The sequence below is a fragment of the Alosa pseudoharengus genome, unplaced genomic scaffold (genome assembly GCF_046254945.1).
Source record: "Alosa pseudoharengus isolate Yale_2024_CS ecotype anadromous, Long Island Sound unplaced genomic scaffold, YU_APseudo_1.1 YU_APseudo_1.1_scf_16, whole genome shotgun sequence".
NCBI classification, from domain to species: Eukaryota; Metazoa; Chordata; class Actinopteri; order Clupeiformes; family Clupeidae; genus Alosa; species Alosa pseudoharengus.
In genome coordinates this window covers 38,871,469-38,890,877 of record NW_027468630.1, presented here as the reverse complement: position 1 = coordinate 38,890,877, position 19,409 = coordinate 38,871,469, and the positions used below count along the sequence as shown (strand labels likewise).

The 19,409-nt window shown below is 39.0% G+C and overlaps 1 protein-coding gene across 3 annotated transcripts in view; it reads left to right on the top strand.

Annotated features, from left to right (window-relative positions):
• vps13c (vacuolar protein sorting 13 homolog C) overlaps window positions 1–19,409 on the top strand; it is a 511,929-nt gene that overhangs the window by 61,976 nt on the left and 430,544 nt on the right. For all 3 annotated transcript variants that reach the window (XM_076287956.1, XM_076287955.1, XM_076287957.1), the window contains exons 4-5: window positions 1,098–1,193; window positions 14,389–14,490. In XM_076287956.1, coding sequence (XP_076144071.1) covers window positions 1,098–1,193; window positions 14,389–14,490 — 198 coding nt within the window. The remainder of the gene's footprint in view (window positions 1–1,097; window positions 1,194–14,388; window positions 14,491–19,409) is intronic.

Below are 19,409 nucleotides of genomic sequence, written 5' to 3'. Positions count from 1 at the left end.
CTTTTCTCTTCCACAGCACCACCATTCACTACATTAGCATTAGTGCTATCCTTGCCATAAAAATAACTTGAGAGATCTTTGAAACAGTAACATTGAACAAATTGCAACACCATTATGCTGTCAGAATACACAATTGTTGTTCTGTTGCACAAATTGCATTATAGTCTGAACATATTTGAAGGTTGAAGGTGGAGATAAATATAGCGAAGGCATATTGGGTACCAATAGGGCCTTCGTCACACGTATCATATTTGATATTTTAGGCCCTTCAAAGCAGACAACTTATGCTGTGATGACCACATATCACACTCTTGTCATTCTCTCAATCACCTTAAGTTAGACACTGGGAGTGGTTTTCCTACAGTTTTCCAACAGTTGTGAAGGATTCTAGATGACTATCTCTTTACAACTGGTTATGATGATGCCAATAGTGTGCAAAGCAAACATTTTCTGAAATGTTCTGAAGAGCACAGTGAATTCAAGTGTGGTAATATCATAGGGTGCACAAAGCAAGGTACATAAATACATGGTTTGGTGAGTTTCATTTGGAAGAACTTGACTGGCCAGCTCAGAGACCTCAACCTCATTGAACACCTTTGGGATGAACTAATGGAGATTGCGAGTTAGGCCTTCTCGTCCAACAGTGCCTAATCTCACAAATGCACTTCTGGATGAATGGGTGAATAATCCTAGAGACACTCTTGTGGAAAGCCTTCCCAGAAGAGTGGAAGCTGTTATAACTATCCTATGCTTATATAAATACAATGGGATGTCATAAAAGTTCCTGTAGGTGTAATGGTCAGGTGTCCCAATACATCCGTCCATATAGTGTTTTTGGGGCAGTTATCGTATCAGCAAAATCTCTAATTTCCACAGGGGTGCCCAAACTGTTGCATACAACTTTCTAGTGATTTTGAATGAATGAATGTCTTTATTGTCATTGCATTTGATTACAATTAAATTGTAATTACAAAATTGGAAATTGGAAAATACTGTTTCCTTTAATTTTGAAAATGCAAAGCGCCTCCAGAGTTAGGCTGTGAGTTAAGCTGTGTTTTGGGGTAAGTGCTGAAGTTCCTGTCCCTTTTATTTTCCAGGAAAGCTAAGTTTGAAGATTCCTTGGAAGAACCTGTATAATGAAGCAGTGGTGGCGACATTAGAAGACGTCTATGTCCTTGTGGTACCTGGAGCGAGTGAGTAATGTTTCATTTTTCAATATTCAAGAATCGTATTTCAGTGTTTCCCATACATTGACTCATTTGTGGCGGCCTACCACAATATCAACATTGACCACCACACAATGATTTTCTATGTTGTACTATTTAAATTGGATGAAATCCTTTCATTGTATAGCTATGCTGTACTTTGCACAGCCTCTCCTTGTCTCTCTGTCTCTCAATGAACCTGCACGCATGCTTAAAGAAAACATTTTTGGCAAAGATTTGTTCAAAACTGTTGCATTGAGTTAACTCTGCACCCCCCCTCCCCCTTACCTACCACCACAAATAGAATTAAATTCTGTGGGAAACACTGTATTTTGTAAAAATCATTATACCATCAAAATCATATTACTGGTATTTTTTGTGACTTTAAACCTCAAACTGGTCCCAGATAGTACAGATTGGCAACTTACATGACAACTTCTGGTGTCTGTGAGTATGATGGGGTGAATGTGAGGCAATGCCATTTAAAGCGTGTCTCATTTCAGGGGCCGGATGCTTCGGAGCATTCGTGCTACCTAGCACAGGTCTTCTGTGACCGCATAGACCGGACCTGGCTGGACCAATGGTTTTTTAAATGGGACAGTCTAGCCTAAAAGAACGGATCTGTTACGTCATTAGCCCGAGTAGGCCTACTGATCTTTCTAACTCATGTTCGTAAAAACCATCCTTTCAGATCAACGTGTTACGTTTTATGTATAGCAGGGCTATTCAATTAGTTTGTAATGGGGGCCAGTTCATGAAAAGCATCACAACTGAGGGGCCGGAGAAATGCGGCTTGAAATATGAGTAATCACATTAACAGCTATATACAATGAATTACAACAGCAGCAATATGGGTGTTCAAATGTTGTATTTTGTACATGCATAACAACATCATTGGCTGGTTGATGGTGGCTAATATGGAATGAAATCTGTGATAACAGATAACACAAATGGAATCTGTGCTTTGCACAGTAACTGCTAGGTCCAAGATTTCCAGTGAGTATAAACAGGATTCAAACACTGTTCAGGTGAATTAAATGTGTAATCAGTCGCATATGTAGCTCTTCTGACTTATTCATGGGATTCATCAGGTCCCTTTCCACAGGTGTATCAAAGCACCATGCAGCCTGCATTGATAATCAAGGTGCTTGATTTTATACACCTGTAGTAAATTAAGTTTTGTTTCTGCGAAGTGCGAGATATAAGCAAGCAATCTACGCTTGCAGCCTAACTAAAAACCAAATAAAATTATTCATATGCATACAATCCCCAATATGCGTGAATTAGGCCATCTTACGAGCCTTTCGTTGTGCAAAATCGTCAACGATGTTCCCAATATTTAATGCTCTGGCGCTCGTATTTTCAATAGACAGGATAGCTAACCCACTGAGCCTCTCCTGCCCCATGCTGCTCCTTAGGTCTTAATAAGTTTGAGTTTGGAAAAAGATCGCTCAGCTGTTGCCACAGTCACAGGCAATGTCAGAAACAACATGAGAGCAGTACACACTTCCCCGAATGTGGATGTTACACTTTCATAATCTACCACCAGTATTTTGGCAAGTTGAAAAATAGAAGACTTCTGTGAAATCTCTGCTTTAAAGCAAGACCTGAATGAGAGGAGTTGTGTTGGGAATGTCGGTGCAATGTCCCTGCTTTAATGGTCTGACAAACGTCTTGCCTTTTCAAGCAGTTCATCATCACCTGCGAGTTGAAGGGTCATAGGATGTAAAGACTCAAACATATGACAAGTTTCCCGCATACTTGCAAATCTTTGGGAGAGCTGACTGATTATGATGTCCAGAGTTGCATTAAATACCTGCACTTTGAAGTATCTCTCTGCATCGGTTAAGCGCTCATCTTCCAAAGGTTCGTCAAAGTGACGCTTCACTCTCTCTAAAAAAAAAAATAAGAAAGGAGGCAGGGCGAGGGTAGCGACGGGCCCCGGGAGGTCACGGGCCCTGGTGCGACTGCACTTGCTGCACCTACTATAGTTACGCCACTGATAATAGCCTAATAATAACACGGGAGTCCGGGGGTGTCTCCCCCGGGATTTTTTTTATTTTCTGGTTGCTAATCACGCTATTTTAACATGTTTTGAGAGGGACAGGCCCATCTTTTTTCTGATGCACCTCACGTTACCCCATGCATTAAACCAAATATCACTGCTTGAATAAATGAAACACATAGCCTACTGAACATGGGCATCGTCATAGTTCACGATGACAATGAAAACGTTTAGCCTACTTGGTTTCTGACAGAAATTACGTTTTGTGCCAACATATTGTAGAAACACAACCACGGCCTTTATTTGGTGAACGGAGGTGCAAATCATCTCCTTTACTTTCTTTATTATAAAGTCTACGATTCACTTTAACGTTTTGCCGTCGCCATTTACAAATATGCAATTTACCTTCGTTAGGCTATCATACTTTTTGCTTCGAATCGCAATTGAGTGCGCATTTAATGGAACATGCCACATGATTTCCAAGAGGCCTTTAGACAGGCTCATTTCAGACTTCGCTAGTCGCATTTGTTTATGTTGTAAGATGTGAAGAAATGAAGGACATCGGCAATAGCCAGGCTACTATATAGAAATACTTTGAAATTCCTTTTGAGTTGGATCTGCTCCACCTTTCCACCAAGTTTTGCAGAAATTGTGCCCGTGTTTTTTTTGCGATATTGTTGACAGAAACTATTTGTGTGGTGCAACCTGTTAAATATTAGTAGCCTAGATAAACTCCAAATTGCCAATTTAGGTTGAAACTAAACTATGGCACTTACGTTCAGCTTATAAATGTACAAATGTAATGAATTGTAATGTAGCCTAACTTGTTCAATGGGCTGAGGTGCAGTGGCTGCAGGACTAAAGCGAGTGAGAGATGCAAGAGTGGACAACAGCTCATGCGCTTGCTAGAGATTACATTTTTTTTAAAGGGCCAGTACAAATGACCTCGCGGGCCGGACCCGGCCCGCCAATTGAAGAGCCCTGATTTAGGACCTTGCAGTTGGAATTGGCGTTTGCTGATTCAAAATGTAAAGACTGTCCAAAGTAGCCTGGGCTATTCATATAAGTGACATCACACACTGGTTATGCTTTGCATGTGTGGCATTCTGAGACGTTAATTCGGGACCATCATTGCTCGTTTCAATTTAGGACAGTTGGAACTGTCGTTTGCTTATTCAAAGTCGAAAGACAGTCCAAAGTAGCCTGGGCTATTCATATAGCATCACATTCTGTCTGCCACTCGTTGCTTGTCGCTGGTCATGCTTTGCATGTGTGGCATTCTGAGACGTTCTTTAATTCGGGACCATTCGCGCGTTTCAATGTAAGACCTTGCAGTTGGAAATGTGTTGTTGCAAAATCCGCGGAATTCACTTTATTGTTGAGGTCTGACATGTTACGTTTTTACCCGTGTAACCTACACTGATCCAACTCTGCCAAAGCCCTGCTTCTATCCTCACTGGTAGCTTACAGTACAGTGGTGTGTGGGAGGGGGAGTGGCGGCGAAAGCCAATGTGCTTCTTTTACCGATATATTTAACGATATCTTTTGCATTTCTTATTCAACGTCAAATTTGGCACTGCACTTACTCATGCCCATAGCAAGACACCTGCCAAGTTTGAAATCTGACAAACAGTCAGCGAGATATGCGTGCCACAGACAGACACACAGACACACAGACGCTTCTTGCTTTTTTAGATAGATGGATAGATTTGTTCACCCACCGGCTAAAAAGCAATCACACAAGTGTCGCTACTCGCTTTACTTTTCAAGAGATGGCGATTTCAAAGGGAGTTGGAGCATATTCATGTGAGTAGCCTTGGCCTTTTTCTTTCTAGCCTGGTTAAAACCAAACTTTAAAGTGGTAGGTGGGCACGGGCAGCGTAATTTCTTTCCCTGATTGCTGACATGTAGACTAATTTCAAAAACTTAGGAGGGAATATCAACAGCTAAGGTAGCCTGGCTAGGACGGCAGAATAACGTAGCCTATAGCCAGACAGCTGTGATCGGTTGAGTAGCCTAACTTATGGTGGTGACTGTAGCTAATGGTCGTTTGCAGACATATCTGATTGAATGCATCATATTGCACTTCATCTTACTTGTTAACTGACCTGGCTTCTAGACCGATACGTTTTTCCAACTGCAACGTTGACAAATATATTTGTGGTTCAGCTGCTGAGCATCCATTTAGCAGAGGTTTTCATCTCTTGTGCTGTGTTGTTGTAGGGCTAGATGTCTTTCATTATCTCGATCATGCACAAAGCATGACCACATGCCTTTGCCACATAAAATAGATCGCTATAGTAGGCTATTTTCTTAATGCACATTTACAATGTTAGTAATCAGATTGCTTTAGGCTTAGCTGCTACTGGCTATGTTAGGCTACACCTCGCGAAAATTGTTGTGATCTACAGCGGCATCGTGTGTGTCAGGCTGCGGTTCAAACACATTAGTTCATTTGAACTGATGAAATTGTATTTGCTGCTTTGCTAATGGACAAATTAATAATTTATCAAAATTAATTTGTTATTATCCGTCCGTAAGCTAGATGTCACAAACAGACGCTTTAATAAACCTTTGGTGGATGTAATCCTCTCTTGAACTAATTATAGCCTTTATGCAAAATGCCATCAACTAGTTTCTTTAAATGTGTTGTTTAACGGTCTTCTAGTAGCCTAAGTCGTGGAAAATATAGTAGGCCTACTATATTAGCTCTAGCCGATTTCCGTATCAAACCTAAATTTAGAACCACTTTCTAAATAAATCTGTTCAAACATTTCAAATTGAAATGATTTATCAACAAGTCATATTAACATGCTCAGATACGATCACTGCTCAGTAGTCTAGGTTGATATAATTATTTATCAACCGTCTCTGTGTGTAGGCTCTGCCGACTGTCTCGCCATGTCTTGAATGAAACGTCACAAACGTATCGAATCTTGGGGGACCAGGTAGGCCGCGAAGCATACACCCGATACGCACTCCGTTTCGGGGAAAAGAAGGGTGGATTTGTCGGCCGAATTCGAAGGAGCCCACGAAATAGACCTCTCCAGAATAAGTCCCGCCTGCTAACTTAACTTCCGTATCCATCCAACTTCCGGGCGTGGATTGTCTATGGGAAATCACACGGCGTTTTGAAAGATCGTACCTGTCAAACTCTGGAGGTGACAAAGTAGAAAAAGCTGCTGGGCAGATTAGCCTACACACTTCTGCCATCTAGTTTCCACTGGATTTTTTGATTTTCGGTGCCCTTTAAGTAGTATAGTCTATAGTATACTACTTAAACGGCACCGACAATCAAAAAATCCAGTGGGAACTAGATGGCAGAAGTGTGTAGGCCAATCTGCCCACCAGCTTTTTCAACTTCGCTACCTACAGATGTTTTACCGGTATGATATTTCGAAACGCCATGTTATTTCCCATAGACCTCTCCAGAATAAGTCCCGCCTCCGTAACTTCCGTATCCATCCAACTTCCTGGCGTGGATTGTCTATGGGAAATAACATGGCGTTTCGAAATATCATACCGGTAAAACATCTGTAGGTAGCGAAGTTGAAAAAGCTGGTGGGCAGATTGGCCTACACACTTCTGCCATCTAGTTTCCAGTGGATTTTTTGATTGTCGGTGCCGTTTAAGTAGTATACTATAGACTATACTACTCAAACGGCACCGAAAATCAAAAAATCCAGTGGAAACTAGATGGCAGAAGTGTGTAGGCCAATCTGCCCAGCAGCTTTTTCTACTTTGTCACCTACAGAGTTTGACAGGTACGATCTTTCAAAACGCCATGTTATTTCCCATAGACAATCCACGCCCGGAAGTTGGATGGATACGGAAGTTAGGAGGCGGGATATATTCTGGAGAGGTCTATAGACAATCCACACCAGGAAGTTGGATGGATACGGAAGTTACGGAGGCGGGACTTATTCTGGAGAGGTCAATAGGGAGGGAAAGTGAAAACCAGCGCCCCAAGTGGTTGCGTTCCTATCGAAGAGCAGCTCCAATGTTAAGTCCCATAGACCTATTTTAAAAAAAATACTGTGAAGCCAAATCAGCGATCTTATCCACCAAAAATATTTTTCAGTGTCTATACAGTAATAATCTTCTAACTGTGAAAATGTCAGACCCTATTTTGCCTTATTTAAAAAAATCGAAATTGCTCATTTTGTTTCATAAACGAACTACAAAAAAGCCACGTGACTTTACCCTTCGACGTTACTCACGTAGCATGGTTTGTTTAGTAGCCTGGTTAGCATTGCCACTTAACACTTACTGCCAGCTCTTCATGTGAGTAGAAGCACAACACCAGTTATCCAGACATAAAGGTTATCACCACGCGGTTTACATCACCTTCCGTTATTACAAAAATATGTAAGCCAGTTAAGCAAATTGCCGTATTGATCAATTAGAGATTAAGCGCCCAAACCTGTGACGTCACATGCAACTGTAGTTTGTTATCACCATGTTACGACAAAAACTCAAAACAATTCAACTGATCCTAAAAATAAGGTATGACCACTTGAAGCAATAGAGATGACCCCAGTGCCTAACATATGGAAGGCATTAAATTAAGATCCCAATGTGCACCGAGATATATTTTTTCTAAAAAAAAATCCAATCCCCTCCGCTAAACTCTAGGAACGCAACCACTAGATGGCGATGAGATTACTTTCCCTCCCTATGGGACAGCACTAGTCGCGCTACTATGACGCAACCGGTCTACAAATCTGGCCTTAGAACCATGTATCCCCTGAAATGAGACACGCTCTCTAAGTGCTCTATTGAATAGAAAAGCACTATGCAGTCTATTTACCATTTTACATTTTTCTAATAACCTCTCTTTTAGATAGGCAGTAAGATCACTCACTTGGTCCAGCATTTTTGCTAAGGCTAACGTTTGCAAATGTTTGAACACATGCTGGGCACACTACTTTGTTAACTTTGAACAGACATTGCTTGAGAAAGTTTCCTTCTGCAAATTAGTGCAGTGATTTTGTGATTTCTTCTGCCACAATGAAACTGGCTTTTACTGCAGTATCACTTTGTGATTTTGCTTTTGTGAGTGTAATGTGACCTGTTGTGACACAAGACACTTTTTTAGCTCCACTGCCTTTTGCTACCTGCTGCATATCAAGTTTCCCTTATTTGTCATGCTTTTTCATCTCATAATGTGTCGTAATGCCTCCTAATGTTATAATCTTTAATCATGGCCACATCAGACCCACAAATAAGACAGACAGGCGTGTCCTGGCTGAGATTCAACAACGTGCTTGATTGCACATATTTCTTGAAAAGTTTTTTCAAGAAAGTTTTTTTTCTTCTGGATTTTTGTTTTCTTCAGTAAATTTGTGTCAATGATTCCTGGGACACTGAAAGACGGGCTGCACGAAACTTGGTGGGCATGTAGCCCCACAAGAATGAAACCAAACAATTGTTTTTTGTTTTGAAGAACATCCCAAAAGAATACTTTTCAAACCCCACAATAGAAATGGACATGGTGCCATTGGTATTGAATGCTTCTTTTTTATGCCAATCTCAGGCCATGTCCCTGGGTCAAAAATAAATCCGCAAAAGCTAAATACTTTGACCAGATGTGCCCTTATAAAGGTTTAGCTGAGAGTGAACATTTCAACCACCAATATACCATCCACAATGTGGAGAATAGCTATAGAAATGTATTAGTTTTGGGTGTTTTTCAGACAATTGGACCTGGTGAACTTCTCAAAGTAAACGGTAACACTAAAACAAGGGACAAATTGAGAATTTTGGAGGAGGAGATCAGGAGGTCTGCCGAAATACCTGCCCCAATAGGCGGCATTGGACCATTAAACCACACAATGATCCAAAACATACAGCTAAACAATGCAAGAAATGGTTAACCGAGAACAATACCAACATTTTAGAGTGGCCCAGCCATAGTCCAGACCTCAATCCGTCACAAAAGTGAGCACAAGGACAGAGGGATGGACAATAATCGCACTTGACTCAAAACCCAGATTGCTGTTAAAAAGGTGCAGTCTAGAATCATTGTGGAGACATGGAGAGGCTTGGTAGGTATTATAAGAACCATTTTGAGAGCTGTGAATGTAAATAAAGATGTTTCCATTGATTATTTAAAAAGGGTATGAATAATTTTGGACAATAATTTTTTTTTTCATAAAAATGTTAAAAAAGATTAAAATGCTTCTTTTTTTGATTCCATGTTTCTACCACATTGTCTTACAACCTTTTGACATGTAGTGTCATTTTCAGTCAGAACAAACATATCGATAAAGAGAAAATCAACATTGAATCAATATTTGGCAGGGGTATGAATAATTTTCTTCCTAACTGTGTGTGTGTGTGTATATATAAATATATATGTATGTATATATATTAGAGTGAACAAGAAGTGCTTGATGGCTGTCAAAATAACTGATTCATTTCGATTAATTAATTTGAGAAAAAATAACTGATTAGTGCAGATTAATCGATTCCGTATGACCTTTGACCCCGAGCCGTTCTAGTCAGTAAAAATTAGACTGTAAAATGAAGGAGAGAGAAGAAAACGTGCTGCCTGGATCAATGATTGGAACATTTACTTTTAAAAAACGGCCTGATGGTGTTGATAAAAATAAAGTGTTGAAAATAAAGTCCTCTGCAATGTCTGCAGCAAGGAATTTGCATATCACCGGAGTTCATCAACTCTATAGTCGACATCAATGCAAATAAATAAATGTTGACATTGAGGGGAGTGTTAATTTTTTTTTATTGTGTCCCCTAGGTTATATCTGTGGCCTGAAATGCCTTGTATGTTAAAAAAAAACTTCTTCCCGAAGCACTTTTGAATTTATTTCCTCAGCATATTAGCTCATATCATAGATTATTATGGCAATTATTTGAACAGTGAAATAAAAGAGTCTTTGAACTTTAATGTCACTAATGCTGATTATTCAATGATTCATTTGAATTTAAATATTTAAAATACTTTCACAGCAAAAATTATATATGTGATTAATTTAGATTAATTAATCACAGAGTATGTAATTAATTCAATTAATTTTTTTAATCGATTGACAGCCCTAATATATATATATATAATCTTCTTGTCTATTTTTTATTATTATTATTATTATTTGCCTTTTTTGTTGTATGTTTTGTAAACTCAGAAAATTGCGGTAAAAAAACTTGATGCTCAGTAAATTTCTCCCTGAATGATGATAATCTGCCTGAAACAAAAATATAGCACCCATTGGGATCCACTGTTGTTTTGGAGTGCTTTGAATGGGATTGCTTTATGAATTTTAATGGAAGCCCGTCTGGACTTAATTTGGTGTGCTCTAAAGCTGTATGATTTCTTGCAGAATGGCTATCATTGTGCTCATGCTATGCAAATGGTTAAGCACTTTGTTACCTTTAACAGGTCAGTTTAAGCCATTCCAGCTCACAACGGAGAGATTACCTCCCTGGGTCAAAGAGCATATAGATGTAGCCATAAAAAAAGATGATAAGCTTTATTTGTATAATAAGCTTTATTTGTATAGCACCTTTCATACACAGAATGCAGCTCAAAGTACATTTGGAGCATGTAACACAATAATAATCATCACAACAATCAAAATAAAATTATCAGTCATTCCTCTTCATTGCTGTGTCATAATACTATTGGAAAAGGGGTAGGGGGCAGCATTGAATGAAGACATAAAATATGTGATAGATGGAGACCATGCATATCATCAGGGGAAAAAGTAGCAGTTTTGATAAAGATACAGAGAGATAGTTACAAAAAACATACAATCACAGCCAATGCTACAAACCCAGCACCTCCCCCAAGCAGCTTCCCAAACAAGCTGCATTAGGTAACACTTTTGTATCTTCCAGAGCCTCTAGAAGCAACGTCTCGTGACAACAATAACATGTCACAATATGAAGACACCACATTGTTAACACATCATGCTAAGCTAGTGTGCAGCTAAGCTAGAGTGCAGTGTAGGGCTATGGCACCAAGTAAGCACCAAGTGGATTACTTGGATAGCGAACGCTGTGGTACGTGGTATTTATCAAACTTTCACTTCATGGGGTAATCTGCGCCTTTCTCCACCCCCTACCGCAGTTTACGAACGTCCACAACTGAACGGTGTAGCCTACATACAAGCGCAGTTGAATGAAGTTAACTGATGACAGAACCAAACGTTTAGCGATCATGAAATAATACAATACATGATAAGATGTCAACAAGCAGGGAGATAATGAAGATCAGTAGTTCTACTCAAACCACTTGTCCAAGTAGGAAAGTTTAAGTTGATGACGTGAAAGTGAAAGTAAGACATTCAAAAGGCCAACGAAAGTTAAGGTTGCTTTTGATATAGTACAAGTAGAGGGAGAGCAGCTTTATAGAAGAGAACTTCTGACGGCAAATTTGAGGAAAAGTTGGTAAACCACCTTTCTTACCTAATTTGAGGGTGCTGATCCTGAATATTTTGTTTACCAAGCTCAATTCTGAATTCTAAGCCGCATAATCAGCATTTTAACATAAAATAACGATTTTTTTGTGCTTATTTTCCCCTAAATTGGGTTGATTTCAAAAGTAATCACTAAAACCAAATAAAAGTGTTCTCTAAATACATATTTAATACGTATTTAATGGGAACATGATTACAGTTAACATGTAATAAACTCGGCAATTCTGATCAAAACACAACCATACTTTTATTGCTAACATAGTGAGCCACTCATGTGGTGTTTAATGCATTTCATCACAATACGAGTTGCACAGATAACCTTCAACTCAGAATATATCCTACAGTACATGAACTTAGATAGCAGGAATAAGCCTAATACAGAACTGCATCTACTGTGAGCAACAACCGACAAGTAAAAAACATTTTACTTCTAGTAACACTGGATTTGGTATGTGTGCTTGCCTCCATACTAGAGCTTGATAATGTGCTCTTCTAATATGCCATTGAGCAGCATCACTTGTTGGTGGTAGAGCCTCCGATCCTCGACATCTAGAAAACAGAGTGGCTCTGGCATAGTTTTGTCACAATACCAAAATTATGACGATACAATACCTGCCATAAATATCTTGATACTCGATACTGAAACGATATCCAAATCCTAAAATATCTGGAAAAGAAAGGACGCGGGCCTCCTCCAAGTGTATTGAGTCATTTGTGTTGAATTTGGTGCACTTTTGGTCAATTCTGGGTTTTAAACTTCTAAACTTCCTACATAATTATTATTTTTGTAGTCAGTAAAGTAGTTGTGTGTGATTAAGTCCTTTATTGTTTGTTATAGCTTATTTATATTGTGTGGTGTTTTGGCAATAAATTACCTTTAAATAGCCAAAGTAGGCTAGATCAAGGTCAGTGTTGAAATTACTGCATGCAAATCACTTAATGCTATATGCAGGAGAGCCTAAACTTTAGGCCATGTGATGTAGGCTACCCTAGGCCTTCCCGTGTTTATGGGATTTCTTTGACAGTTGCAAAGGGAAAAAAGTGATGGTCTTCTTTGCTCCCAGTGTAATCAGTGTAATTTAATAAGTATGTTTTAACCACTCAGGTCTTAATCAGATAGTACACCATTATCTGTTGCAATATCTGTGTGCATTCCTACATTAGGTCTATTTCTTTGATAGTTAACATCATTTGCTACCACATAACAAATGCCAAATAACAATACAAAAGTTTCTTACAAACTTTCCTGCATACTTCTTAAATGTGCTGCAGTCAGATGGGTGTCCTAAAGACATAACTAGATCTTGAGCATCTATACCTGTGTTGAATGAGCAGTTTTTGCAGTAATCACTACTGGACATTCCACATTGCTAGACAGCACTTGAGTGAGGATTGACTTATTTCCACTTCACAAATAACCATCGCTATCTGCAATAGCTACAGTACAGGGACATTAATCAGTTCATAGCTGAGGATTTGTCCTAGGTCCACTTCCCTTTCAGCATCATAAGCACTAATGATGCACTGGAGAATGTTTCTTTTTGTTGCACTATAAAGGATATCTTCTCTAATTTTTTTGCAAATAATGCAATCTCCATAGCACTCTTCAGCACTCCTCAAACATGCACACTCTTCCATTTTTCTGCATGGCTGGAATTTGAATGATAGGAAAGAGCACCAGTGAGATGTTTTAACTAGGCAAGCACAGTCGCCTTTACAGTAAAACAAAAATACAGTGTAAATCCTCTGTAAAGACTGACAACTGTTCATAATAGTTAGTGACAAAGTACTTTCTACAGAAAAATGAGCAGTCACCTACTATTCTATCAATTTATTATCAAGGAATCTATTTTGTTTCTAAACATCAAACTGAATTTTAGCTATTATTTCAATTTATATTTAAATTTTAGCTTATTTTCATTTGCTACTTGAGGGTCATTGGGGTAATTCCTGTCCTGTCGTACAACATATCTGATACATAAAGAGTATATTAATGCCTTATTATTTTGCAATTCCTATGATATCTGATGGCAAAACCAAAATGTGAATTATGCTATTTATGCTAATTAGCAAGCTTAGCTTGGTAAACAAAATATTTGAATTCAGCACCCTCAAATTGTGTGAAATAGCCCCTTTACTGACTTTTCCTCAAATTGGCCAACAGGACTTTTTCTGAACGTTTGTTAGCTATCTGCTCTCCCTCTAAAGACGCAAGACTGATACTCTAAATAGCGATTCTGTTGTCTTTGAAAAGTTCTCTTATTGAGGCATTTAACCGCAATTTGGATTAACACCTGCTTTTACAAGGCAGAAATATTTAGGCGCAGAATAGACTTGCGCTTTCACGGGCAGTTTTTGTACATACCACGGAATACATAATTAGGTGCTCTTTACGCTATCCCTCCCATTTCTTTATGGTAAACTCCCACTTTCCCCTTGACCTCCCCATGAATGCATATGCATGACACGGAAAAACGCAATTTGCCATTTTCAACTCCCGCGACAGGCAGTCTGCGCTTTTTCCTCAGTGCGGCCTGTTTGTACATACCTCGCCATGATTTTACGCACACATTGTGAAACAAATACGACTGAAGTGGGCGCAAAAGCGTTTCATCTGGCCCAGAATGTCAAAAATTATTCCAAACATTGACTATCACTGTGACCTATGCCCACCTAATTGCCTAAATCCTGTTAATCCCCACTGGATGTATTATATTTGTATTTGTTTATTGTGCTCTAGCAATAAAGTATGATGCTGAGAAGGAAGAACGCTATCTACAGGAGGCTAAGCAGAAAGAACTGCAGCGCATTGATGATGCTCTTCAAACTGCAGCACAAAGAGGTGACAAGCAAACACACACTGTTTTCTATTCTAATGAATAGCTAATACTATCTTCTTCCTTGTTATGTTTCCTCTGTCCCTTACCATTTGCATTCTGTTATCTCTCAATTATGCTGCGGGATGCAGTCTCTCCGCAGGAAGAGCTCTTGCTTAATTTGGAAAGTTATGTATGCAAAGATTCTCACAGGGGTAGGTTATTGGTGAATGTTATGCTGTATATCACTTGTTCTCATGTCTTCTTGGCTTCATGTCAAGCAATGATATACCGATGATCTCCCCTATATTCATTTAATAGTGGCCCACCATCTAACCGGAAATATGAGCATAATTGTTGAAATTGTAATTTATATATTATTGTCAACAAAGTTAATGTATGAAAAAACAATCTTGTTCAATAGTAAGCTTAAGATTTCATGGCTTAATGGTACAGGCCTGTAGGTGGCAAAGACAATAGGGGAGACTAGGGACAGTTCTAAAATCTTTTTCTTGTCACCTTTCATTTTAACACTACACACAAAAAGTTAGGGATATCTGGCGTTCAGGTGAAATTAAATGTTTCAGAAAGTACTGAAACATTGAACTGTTGGCTTATGTGGACATCTTGTGGCTAATGTATTTTGTTAGCTGTCTTTTGCGGTCATGTTGTGAACACTTGCAAAAAATCTATTTGGTATTGATTTTAGTATGAAGAGACCTAGCGCTCTCTCGAAAGATCATTTTGACCTAATTTAACCCTTAGGATTCCAGCCATTTTTTGTGTTTGTTTATTTATTTATTTATTTTTAAATTACAGTGGCCCAGACGGCTCAATGAAATACAAAGGCCACAACACTTGCAAGTGTTCACAACATGACCACAAAAGACGGCTAACAAAATACTCAAGTAAAAGCCACAACACATGTGTGACAACACAACGGATATGAACCCACAATGGAAATTGGCCATGGCCGTCATTGCTCCTTTTGCTGGCTGTGATGCCCCTTTGAAAATAGGAGGTTCACAGGCCACTGTGGCATTGGTGCCCCCTTCTTTCAATATTCTGCTTTGCGTCCAACTAATAGCGTTTTTATTTAGCCTATGGCCTGTCAAAATAATCTTATCATGCACCAGGGCTCTACAGTGCGCCCATTTCACTCGCACATGCGAGTAAAAATAATGCCGTGCGAGTGCAAAACTACACCTCCCAGCAACGTTAGCAGTTTCGCATTGTGACTCGCTAGTAGTCGCTTCTATCAAATCCAAGAGCGTGCAGAAAAAGCGGAAAGTTAGACTAGCCAACCAAGATGCAAAGATTGAAGAAATTAGTTCTTCTATCCACCAAATTCATTGGATATAGGAGGAACTGGATGAGATTCTGAGAACGCAGTGAGAGAAGGAAAGGTAACCTAACATGCATTTTAGCCCAGTTGACGTATTGGCTGCAATATGCAAAATATAGCTGTAGCGAACCGGCACAAAAGTAGCCTCCCGTAATACTCCCATTTTATTCAAAGGTAGAACGCTACTGCCAACTCCAGGCTTCCACGCATGCGTGGTTTGTTTACACCGAATACAAGCTGAAGTGCGAAACGAAAGTAGGCCTAACGTTTGCCTACTGCCCCCATCAATGCAGATATTTCAAATAAAAACTAAAACTATAAAACACATATCCTTGATTAGCCTATGTTGGGTTTTGTGGAAGAGAAAATGGACTGTTTTAGTAGTAGTATTAGGCAGTATGCAGTCAGATAGGTCACCATGGGCATATTTGGTTTAGCTATAGATGGATTCACAAATAAATAAATTAGCCTACATTTGGCAGGATACTTGATATACAGGCTAAATGCAAATATGGCAATGTATTATATTATTTTACATTAACAAAATGTAGGAAAATAGAACAGACTGAAAATAAAGTAGGCACTGATCTTTAAAATCCTGTTTCCTGTAGCCTAAATGTTGTCAGTCATTCTTAATATTAGCAATTGGTGCACTGGCATGTTTAACTGTTAGCTGCAGTATAATGTTAGATTATGTGTAAGTTAAGTACAGAACTGACTGTGCGCCCACATTTTTGTCTGTGCTCCTACATTTTTTAACTTGGGCGCACAAGTGCTCCTGAATTTTCTTTTTTAGTGTAGAGCCCTGTGCACAGCGCAAATTAATTTAGTCTTTTACGCAGTGGAGAAAATGACCGCACACGGCAAGAAAGAAAGTGCATCCAAATTCACCCATTCTTCTCTGTTGAACTACTCGCGAAGTAGCCTACTCATCACACAGACATAACGATTTGTGAGAAAAGTAACTTTACCATATTTTCCGGACTATAAGTCGCATCAGTTGTCACCCTACTAAACTCTAGCTCTGCATCCCGGTGACATCCTATGAACTAAGCCCCCATCATCCCCCGCCCCGCCCCCACCTGATGCCTCCTTGCCTGTGCCTGTTGAGGTGTCCACGACCATGGCAGCCTTGACAGGGACAACAAGGAGACGGACATCCCCCAGCCCCCCCTCCCCCCACAACTGCACTACCCTATCCATCCATAGTGTCTATTTATTTACAAATGTACATACTGTAATTACACTTACACATAGCCTTATTCTACTATTCTACTGCTCTTCATCCTGCACATACACTTATTCTTAATACTATTATAATGTTACTGTCTCTGCACTACAATAATACTGTTACCACACTGCACATAGCTGTACATACTGTACATATCTATATGGTTCATAGTAAATATCCATATTTATTCAGTTTTTCTGTAATATATTCTGTTAATACACTGCATATATCTATATTGTTCTTACTACTACTATAATGGTACTGCCACTACATTGCACATATCTGTACATGTTGTTCATACATTGTTCATATTACAAGCCATATTTATTCTGCTCTGTTACTTCTACTACACTGCACATACTTATATTTAATTTATAGTACTCTAAACCACCTTCTGAAAACAACTGTATACTACTGTCTACACTGCACTATATATTTTGTCCTGTATGCACCACCTACTTTGTATATCACATTGCACTTTTTCTGCTTTTTTGCACTTCTGGTTAGACACAAACTGCATTTCATTGTCTCTGTACTTGTACTCTGCACAATGACAATAAAGTTGAATCTTATGTAATCTAATCTAATCAGTCAAAAAATGCATCATGGAAAGGAAAAAAAAAACATACAGCGGGGAAAATAAGTATTGAACACGTCAACATTTTTTTCAGTAAGTATACTTCCAGTGAGGCTATTTGCATGAAATTTTCACCAGACATTTGTATTAATTTAGGTAATCCACACATAAAAAAAATCCAAACATTAATGTTCATAAGTAGAGTTATGAGTAAAAAAGTGGAATGGCACAGGGAAAAAGTATTGAACACGCTAAGAAAAAGCAGTACACAAAGGCAAGGAATGGCAAGGAACGAGCTGGAATCTATACATAGTTAGAGAGTAATTATCCCTCCTATCTGTGCAAATTAATGTAAGCTGGGTTAGTACATATTGATGAGCTATAAAAAGGTTTTTCATTACCAAGTTGTCACACAAGAAACATTTCATGATGGGTAAAAGCAAAGAGCTCTTCCAAGACCTTTGCAACATTGTTGTTGCAAAACATCAATGGAACTGGTTACAGATGCATTTCAAAACTTCAGAATCATCCAGTAAGCAGTATTGGAGCCATTATCTGCAAGTGGAAGGAACATCACTGCATCATCAATCGGCCATGCACAGGATCTCCTCACAAGATTTCTGACCAGGAAGTCAGAAGGATAGTCAGAAGTGTAGCCTAAGAGCCAAGGACCACTCCAGAAAGACTTGGAGGCAGCAGGTTCAATTGTTACAGAGAAAATCATAGGTAATGCACTCCACCGCCATGGCGCTCACCCCACATGACTCTATTATTGAAGAAAAACATGTCGAAGCTCATTGAAAGTTTGCTACACAACATTTGGACAAGCCTATGAAATACTGAGAGAATGTATTCTGGTCAGGTGAGAGCACAATTTAACTCTTTGGATGTCATACTACACATCATATTTGGAGGAGAAATGGCACTGTGCATCACCCTAAAAATACCATACCAACAGTGAAGTTTGGAGGTGGAGGCATCACAGTGTGGGGCTGTTTTTCATCTCATGGTACTTGCAGACTTCATACAGTAGAAGAAATGATGAATGGAGCCATTTTTTCTGGGAGAATCTTGCCATCCACCAGGACAATGAGGATGAGACATGGCTAGACCTTCCAGCAGGACAATGATCCAAAGCATTCAGCAAAGGAAACTCTCAATTGGATTCAGAGAAAGGAAATCAAGGCCCTGACTTAAATCCAATTGAACAGTTTTGGAAGTTACCTAAAGATCAGGATTTACAAGAGGGACCCCTGGAATCTTCAATATTAAAAGACTATCTGTTTAAAAGAATGGGCCAAAATCACACCTGAATACTGCGACTGATTAGTTTCATCATAGAGAAAATGCCTTGAAGCTCTCATTACAAATAAAGGGTTTTCCACAAAGTATTTAAGAAATTTCGGTAGGCGTGTTCAATACTTTTTTCCTGTGGCATTCCACTTTTTTACTCATAACTCTACTTAGGGACATTAATGTTTGGATTTTTTAATATGTGTGGATTACCTAAGTTAATACTAATGTCTGTAGAAAATTTCATGCGAATAGCCTCACTGGAAGTATACTTACTGAAAAAAATGTTGACGTGTTCAATACTTATTTTCCCCGCTGTATATAAGTCGCACCAGACTATAAGTTTCTTAATTTAGAAATTTATTTCACAAAATCCAAGAACAGACAGACTATGTTAACAGGACACATAGAGGCCTTGAGAATTGTGAGTAAATAGTGGCAAGCTGAGGCAAGCCCGAAGGCTGCCAATGAGGGCCTGAGGGTAATTGTACAAAAGATT